We start from the raw sequence: 9,462 nt of genomic DNA, 5'->3' as shown, positions 1-9,462 counted from the left end.
TGCTAGGGGCGATCCCCAGCATAAAAATGCATACAATGGAGGATGCCTGCAGCGGACTACAAGTGCCACAATAGAATCCTACACCAGATAAACGGTGTGGATGTGTAACAATTAGAATAATACAATACAGAAATTTAGGTTCACTACTGTGGTAGATGTATACAATGACATTGGCTAATCCCTCAACACTGATGTTAAAATTGAGACATTCGCCAGTGTATCCTTATATAAAGGACACACCAGAGCCCGCACACCAACGCCAAGGTTTCTCAGATGGCACGGGACCTAACGCTAAACTACCTGTGCGTATAAAGCAAAAACCAGGGGACAGTGGGCAATTACAGCAGCACTAGGTCGACATGCAGCCTACTCCCAGTTCCCTCCAGCGTGACTGGGCACACATACAATGGGAGGAGGGAGAGAGGCTATAAGCCCCACCCAAGTTGGCTGATATAGGTGCATGGCCTCACAGGTGCAACCCTAATGCTGTCTGGAAAATGTTTAAGGTGCATTAACATATGGAGTATGCACAACTGCATTTGGGGTTGAGCACCTCCAGCCATTTGAGACCACGTTTTTTGTTGTTGTTTAAAAATTTATACTTGGAGGTGTGTAAACTCCATATGTTAATGCACCTTGAACATTTTCCAGGCAGCATTAGGGTTGCACCTGTGAGGCCATGCACCTATATCAGCCAACTTGGGTGGGGCTTGTAGCCTCTCTCCCTCCTCCCATTGTATGTGTGCCCAGTCACGCTGGAGGGAACTGGGAGTAGGCTGCATGTCGACCTAGTGCTGCTGTAATTGCCCACTGGCCCCTGGTTTTTGCTTTATACGCACAGGTAGGTTAGCGTTAGGTCCCGTGCCATCTGAGAAACCTTGGCGTTGGTGTGCGGGCTCTGGTGTGTCCTTTATATAAGGATACACTGGCGAATGTCTCAATTTTAACATCAATGTTGAGGGATTAGCCAATGTCATTGTATACATCTACCACAGTAGTGCACCTAAATTTCTGTATTGCATTATTCTAATTGTTACACATCCACAACGTTTATCTGGTGTAGGATTCTATTGTGGCACTTGTAGTCAGCTGCAGGCATCCTCCATTGTATGCATTTTTATGCTGGGGATCGCCCCTAGCAACGGACTACAAGGGCAGGATCTGCTCCCCCAGTATATATGCACAACTACATTTGGGGTTGAGCACCTCCAGCCATTTGAGACCACGTTTTTTGTTGTTGTTTAAAAATTTAAACTTGGAGGTGTGTAAACTCTATATGTTAAAGGTCCTTGAACATTTTCCAGGCAGCATTAGGGTTGCACCTGTGAGGCCATGTACCTATATCAGCCAACTTGGGTGGGGCTTGTAGCCTCTCTCCCTCCTCCCATTGTATGTGTGCCCAGTCACGCTGGAGGGAACTGGGAGTAGGCTGCATGTCGACCTAGTGCTGCTGTAATTGCCCACTGGCCCCTGGTTTTTGCTTTATACGCACAGGTAGGTTAGCGTTAGGTCCCGTGCCATCTGAGAAACCTTGGCGTTGGTGTGCGGGCTCTGGTGTGTCCTTTATATAAGGATACACTGGCGAATGTCTCAATTTTAACATCAGTGTTGAGGTATTAGCCAATGTCATTGTATACATCTACCACAGTAGTGCACCTAAATTTCTGTTGTAGTTTACAAATAGCTCTCATGTCCTAGGGACATATGTGGCATGTCACGTGAGCGCTGCGCTCTGAGGAGACTCTCTGGCACAGTAGCAGAGCGCTCTGGCGAGAAGAGCTCTCGTGTTACTAGGACGTGAGAGCTGTTTGTAAACTAAATGCGTTGTGCATCTGCCTCAGAGCGCAGCGCAGAATTTGAATATACTAACAAAGGGAGATTGTTTCAGGAGGCCGATAGAAGCAGGGAGTGCACAGCTATCGGGGCCCTGCCTCCTGTACGCAGGTAACCGAACTGAGCACGGGACTGTCGTCTGATAATATCACAGGAGCCACTGGATGGAATTTGGAAAGTGACCCCTCTTTGAACTCCTGGTCACCCACACTATAACCCTGTGTATTGGGTTTAGTGTGGGTGAACAAAGTGACAGTTTTCCTTTAAGATAGTTATTTGTGATAAACATAGTCTACAAATAACATTGATTTATTACTTCTCTATTTTAGAGAAATTGGGCCATTTATGGTGTAATGGAAATAAATGGCGGGTGTGGTCTTTTTGATGGAGTTATTTTATGCATATTTCAAATTTTTTTGTAATAAATTAATTAACATAGGAAAAAAGGTGAAAAGCAAAAACAAATGATGGTGGAACTTTATTAGCTTCCTACTACCAATATTAAAGTGATCACAAACAGTCACATGATTACTAGGACCAATAAACGCAGCAACACTGTGTACGAGAAACAGAGAAGACAGAAGTGGTGAAAACCGCTTCTGTATTCTCCACAGATCTCTTGATATACATTATAGGAAGTAGGCAAGACAGTAAAGGCAGTGGGATGGAAACCTTGAGTCTTGGCATGTGTGTAAATATTACTTTAAAGGGGTTATTCAGGAAAAAATAAAAAAAGAGCTAATTCATTTCTTTCAAAAACTGCTCCCTGTTTATTTCCATGTCGGCTGTGGTTCTGCAGCTCAGTTCCATTGAAGTGAATGAAGCCAAGTTGTAGGATCACACACAACCTGGGTAGAGACATGGAGCTGTTTTTGAAAGAAATTAGCTGTTTTTCTATTCCTGGGTGACCCGTTTAAGAGGTGCCACCAAATAGACAACTTCATGGCAACCATAGTACATATACCGTAGATGAGAACCTAAAGAATTTTAAGGGGAGATACAATCAAAATGATATCAAAATGATTTTTTATGATGTCACTGCATTTCATGGTGTATAAAGGTAGTTCAGTGGTTAGCACTGTTGCCCTGTAGAAATGGAGCGTAGATACACATCTGTGTTCTTGCTGATCAGAAGACTACAATAGGGAACATTTGTTTAATATTTTTTTCCAGAGCTTTATAAAGAGGACAAAAGATTTCAGGCAGAACCATACAAGTGACACTACTCTTCTCACAACAAGTGCCCTACTGTTCCAGACTGTAAATATCGACCAGCTTGTAATTGTTCTACACAGAATGGTGTCATGCCATCAAGCACCCAAGAGATATGTGTATAAAGGTTTATTCAACAAATAATACAAACAAGTGGGAAAAAAAACATATTAGATATCTATCTAGGATAGCTTTGAAAATCTAATATCTACACATAAAAATAAAAAGGTTTCAGAAAAAAGGCACAGGCATAGCTTCAAATACATAAAATAGCTACAAAAATACATTTTTTTACTTTTAAATTATTCCTATGGCATATTACATTATAAACTTGCTACACAGTTACACATACATAATACAGAATACTGTATATAAGTTAGCTTTACTACAATGGCTTTTATGAACAGACATTTATCATATCTGTTATTTTCCATTCATGTACCGACCAATCACCTGTTTCTAACATTATTAACATTACCTTTAACCCATACATAGAATTACATGATGCCTACAAAAGAATGGCATCAGTTATCCAAAATGTTTCAAAAATCAAATTCATGAAAGACATTGGTCATTATTATGATATACATTTAGAAAAAGTCACTATTAGAGATGAGCAAACTGAACTTAACTTAATTTGGTAAAAGTTTGGTTTGTCATAAACTCGAAACTCTGACAGTTTGTTTTGGATTAACCTGCTAAAACAGCAGAAGTCACATGGCAACTTGCAAACAGCTCTTCCAGCCAATCAGTAGGCAGTATTGGGTGATGCCAGACCCACTATAAAAGCCTATGAACATAGCTTGCCTATGAACATAGCTTCAGCAGCCATTTTAGAGATAGTAGGCGGTTAGGTGAAGATCTCTGTGAGGGACAGTGATCACTGTACAACAGAGACAGGAGGACAACTACACAAACAAAATAATTGTAGCTAAGTTTACATTCACATGTAACTAATCCACTGTGGATTTTATTGCTACCCATTGACTTCAATGCGGATTAGTTGTATGTGAACGTACCATAAAGAAGCACTGCAGGCAGCATTCTGCATCTATTCTGTCTGTAGAAAACATGTTTTCTTTTTTAGCAATAAAAGAACGCAGTGCACAGAGGCTTTTGTGTAACTTTTATCAAATTGAAGCAAATCCTAGTGCTACTCCCCAAAATAATTTTTTTTTTGTAAAAAAGTAATTACCTGTTGCTACTCCCAAAAAAGGATAATTTTTTGACCGCTCAAAAAAGCCCATCGCTTTTTCCGGTACATTTGGATGCATCTGCCACCACAAAGGATACTTTATGGACCTTTTTTATAAAAAAAAAAAAATCTGCTAGTGCAATATAGTTTTAAACAAGCTTTTAGTTACCACTAAGTACCATTCCTTTAGTCATAGCCATACATGTTGCCATAACTTTGACAGTAACTTTCCCTTAAAAACAGCTCAACAAACGTACAAACGGTAGATACACTCCTAGGTGACGTAACAGTGTTCTACGGGGCTTTTAGACAGTGTTATACATGAGTTTTAGGGCTATTGGTAAAGTTTTGGTTCGGACTGAACTAGATCGCCCTTAAGCAAACTTTTTGACAAAGTTCAGCAAACTGCCAAGCCAAACTATTTAAAATGTTGCTCATCTGTAGTCTCTATGGTCACTAAGAAAACTGATAAACAAGTTTCTGTGATAGATAGATGTATGAAGGATCTAGGTCCCAATGCTAAATTGGTACCAAGCCCTCTGCCTCTCCCAAATGTCACATGGTGTTGATAGTAGTGCTGTCCTTATCTGTGGCAGGAGGGCACCCTCATACACTAGAGCCCAGGTATATTTAACCATTGAAGTCCCTACTGCATGAGACAAAAATCATGACATTTTTTAAAATACTTAAGCAAATAATGTAATAAAATACAAAATACATATAAACAGAAAAAACAGCATGTTAATAGAGTCCATACCTGTATTGCTTATTGTTGTTCTTTTTCTTTTCTTTTTTAACTACATATACTTCAATGGCATAGCTATGTAAACCATAATACTCTGTATAATTAAACAATAATAATAGCAAAACATAGAGGAGGTTTATAGGCATTACAACCAAGAGGAGGTTTATAGGCATATAGGCATAAAAGGGAATTGCATTCTACTGAATATAGATTCCTAATACTTTCATGAACAAAATAATTTCTGCTGCAAGTCACTGCAATCTGACAGAAAGGAATTATCATCTATCCCCATCAATGGCAGTATATGACTTTTCAATGAGAGCTCACTGTAGAAATTGTCTGCCTGCCTGCCTTTCAGCTTGCAGCAAAAGCCACCAGTAATAGTAGTGTGTTAGTCAATGATGGGCCATCCTTAGGATAAGCTATCAATATTAGATCAATGGGGTAATTTTCATAGTGGCTGTGCCAGGTACTACAGTTGTGCCCAGTAATTTTCATAGTGGCTGTGCTAGGTACTGCAGTTGTGCCCAGTAATGTTTACAGTGGCTGTGCTAGGTACTGAAATTGTGCCCAGTAATTTTCATAGTGGGTGTGCAGGGTACTACAGTTGTGTCCAGTAATTTTCATATTGGCTGTGCGTGATACTGCAGTTGTCCCCAGTTATTTCCATAGTGGCTGTGCTAGGTACTGCAGTTGTGCCCAATAAATTTCAAAGTGGCTGTGCGTGATACTGCAGTTGTGCCCAGTATTTTTCATAGTGGCTGTTCTAAGTACTGCAGTTGTGCCCAGCAATTTATATAATGGCTTTGCTAGATACTGCAGTTATACCCAGTATTTTTCATAGGGGCTGTGCTAGGGACTGCAGTTGTGCCCTTTCTTTTACACAGGACACAGCTGTGGTACCTAGAACAGCAAATATAAAATGTAAAACCACTGGCTGCCACAGCCTTTTACAACAGCTAACTGACAGGGGGTGTGAAGAGTTGGAACCTTACTTCACTAATAAAGACGCCTCTATTGAGAATAGGTCAACTTTTAATTCCCAGATAACCCCTTTAAGTCAAGGAATCTCCAAATCAGTGATGCCCTTAAAAGAAAAAATACAAATCCAGCATCTAAGGATTATTTTACTGACAGAAAAGACATAGCAGAATTGAACACTTATAGTACATAGCATAGTACAAGAAGACTGCACTGAAGGGATTTTACTTCAACTCTCCTGCTACTACTTTACAACTTGTCTGGGGGACCGGTTTATGGAGCTTTATTTATCGTCATGGCAATATAATAGCCTTGTCCCTAAATGACGTTAACAATATGTATCTGTTGTATTACTTCCCCCACACTATTTAGATTGTAAGCTCCGTTGGGCAAGAAGTCCTTTTGTCTTCATGAATTCATTTACATGACATGTCATTTTAACAAGTTGTTGGTGCTTTATAAAGAAATATTATAATGAATAAGTAAAGATAAGTGTCATTTCTAGTATGTCTCTATGGGTATATCTCAGCACTAATGGTATATTGAATGATACAAAAGTGCAATAACTGCAGCAAAAAAACATGTTTTTACTTCCTGTATTTGTAGTGGTTTTCCCATATGTTTTTGTCTTTTTAGTTTTTGATGTGTTTTTAGTATTTGTACATGGGGATATTGTTATTTATGTATTATATTCAAAACTATGTCTATAATTACAGAAAAACTTCAACAACAAAGTTACAAAATGCACATATATACCATTGCCGGCATTGCAGTGGTGTAATGGTGCAGTTTATTTATTTTTTTGCACTAACATGCAAAAGATGTTTACTAATGGAATGCAGAAGCCCAATGTATATCAAATATATATGTTGCTGCCCAACATGCAGCTTGTTTCTTTCTGGAATCTAACATAGGGACTGTAGTAGAGCTATATTTTAGTAACTGAATGAAGCTCCAGGGGCCATGTTTGTTAATGTACCTAAAAGTCCTTGGCCAGTTTTATACAAAATACATGAAAACTGTACTATTTTACCATGTGCTCTGGCAAACTACTGGATATAATTTACAACTGCTAAGGCATTTTTTGTAGGAATGTATTCAAATATTAAAACCCTTGTTGTATACTGCTGTGAATTTAAATTCAATATCTAGTAGAAAAATAGAGATATTTGAATATCTGCCTAAGACACTTAACACAAATGCATAGTGATTTAGAAAAATAGTTTGTGAAAAAATGCAATATTAATAAAAACATTAAAAAAACATACAATGTTTCTATTATAAAAATAGAATACCCTTAAAATTAGAAAAGATACTTCTACATAATGGAACTGTGCAAACTAGAAGAAGCCAAAGGAGACAGAAATCTCTTTGTTCATAATAAGAATACAATGATATGTTTTACAGTATATAGCAACCTAATGTCACCACTGGTACCACCTGCACACAATGATTTTGTGGCAAAGCTAGTCACTATTTTTTTCCATGCCCTAGTGCAGCAGATGGATCTAAAGGTTTAAGAGAACGGCTAGGCCTGTGTATTCTACCTCCATGAATTCGAGTATTGCTCTTAGGTTGACTTGGGCCTACAGTAACATGCTCATTCTTCAGAGATGAAGAGGTCTCAGTGGCGCCACCACCACAAGTCCTGCTAACGTAGGTTGCTTCTTTAGATGCACTTAACAGTTGTATCCCCTGTTGCATAACACTCACGAACATCTGTGCAGACTGCTGGTGATGTTGAGACATTAATAGTAGGTTTGAAGCAATTTTTTCCAAAATTGCGTTCTGTTGCACAATGAGTTCAGAACTGGACTTCTCTGACGCCATAATCTGCTTGAGGGATTTGCTAATATCCTTCACATGACCATTAAGAACATTCAACTTCCTGGACATTGTTTTGCGGAACTGGCTCTGCTCTGAGTATATAAGTGCTGTGTGCTCACTGATATCATTCCTTATTGCTGGTGGTACTTGATCACTGTTGAATGGAGCCATCATTGGCAGCTCATTGAACGTCTCATCGGATACGGCCTTCTGAAGGTTTGTGCTGCTACGTTGCTCTTCTTTCGCAGGTTGTATATCTTGTAACATGAAGTATTCTTTTTTGGTTTCAAAATGACTTGAAAGCGGAGCCATATAAATTTCCCCCTTCTCTTCTTCTTCCGTGTCACTGAATTCTGACTTGTCGTGAAGAACTTCAGTCAACGCCATGCTGGTTGATATTTCTAAATAAAAGGTGAAAGTAGTTATATTTCAACATTATAAGTTTCTCAAAACTTACTATAAAGTAATACTGTGTTATATGTTAAATTGTCTGACAGCATTTTTAACTTTAATTTCATATTTACAACATAAAGAACATCAAAGAAATATTAACCCTAAAATATGAATTATTTTCTGTGAAGAATAGGGGATAAGATGTCTGATTACTGGGGTCCTGCCGCTAGGACCCCGCAATCTACATGCAGCACAGCCGTCACACCCCCTCCCATAGACATGAATGGAGGGGGTGTTACGTGATGTCACAAGTGGGCATGGCCATGACATCACATCTTGGTTTCAGGAACAGCACAGAATGCTGAGTGCTGCACGGAGATGATGGGGGTCTCTGTGGCAAACCCCTGCATCTTATCCCCTATCCTTTGGACTACCCCTTTAACTGAACTTGTCAAATTAATCCTATGTTCTTAAAATGCGTCTGTCGCCTAAATTACCCTTGCTAAACTGTCGACATAGTTTAGCAAGGACCAATGTTCCCATTCAAGACATGTCTTCGTATGTGGATGTGGTAGCTTTATTCAGCATAAAAACGTTTTTTAGATGGTCCACAAATGCTATGCCCAGGGCCGCAAGCCTCTCTCATTTGAAATCACACCAGCTCCTACCGTTTATTAATATATAGAGCTCTCTTCCCATAGACAGCCCTGTGTAAATTGTCCATGCATTGCCTGAGAGTGCCATCAGACTAAACGTGCATGTGCCACAATACCCATTGATGGCACATGCTCAGGCAATCTACACAGGGTCACTGCTAGTAGAAGATCCCTGTGTGTCAATCTACAGGAGGAGTGGGTGTAACATCAGAAGAGAAAGGTGTTAAAACCCTGGGACATAGTAGACCCTGGGGCATGCCTCTCTGGCACACAGGGATCATTTATATGTGGATCATTGACCAGATTTGAGATGTGTAAGCGGAGCTGTGATTGTTTTAAATACAGGGCCATTTTTTATACATTTTATCAATTGGGTCATATTTTAGAATGATTTTATCCCTATGTAACATGCAAACTCCTATTTTTCATATAAAAAATAAAACTCTTTTGTAAAGTTTGCAATAAGATGAAAAAAATTTCAAGATTTGAAAATTCCACCTTTCTCGATATGAATTGGTAATACAATCCTCTTAAAAGGTTTGTGTATAAAAAAAATGCATAAGAGTGTTGGATGAAAAGCTCTGCAAATATGATATCAAGTGAACCGAAACACTGAGAAA

At 39.1% G+C, this 9,462-nt stretch overlaps 1 protein-coding gene across 2 annotated transcripts in view; it reads right to left on the bottom strand.

Annotated features, from left to right (window-relative positions):
* Positions 1 to 4,357: 4,357 nt before the first annotated feature.
* Positions 4,358 to 9,462, bottom strand: part of SEMA6A (semaphorin 6A) — a 227,075-nt gene continuing 221,970 nt past the window's right edge. For both annotated transcript variants that reach the window (XM_056537400.1, XM_056537401.1), the window contains one exon: positions 4,358 to 8,194. In XM_056537400.1, coding sequence (XP_056393375.1) covers positions 7,440 to 8,194 — 755 coding nt within the window. In that variant the 3' untranslated portion in view covers positions 4,358 to 7,439. The remainder of the gene's footprint in view (positions 8,195 to 9,462) is intronic.

The sequence above is a fragment of the Hyla sarda genome, chromosome 1 (assembly GCF_029499605.1).
Source record: "Hyla sarda isolate aHylSar1 chromosome 1, aHylSar1.hap1, whole genome shotgun sequence".
Classification (NCBI taxonomy): Eukaryota; Metazoa; Chordata; class Amphibia; order Anura; family Hylidae; genus Hyla; species Hyla sarda.
This window is presented reverse-complemented; position numbering and strand designations above follow the sequence as displayed.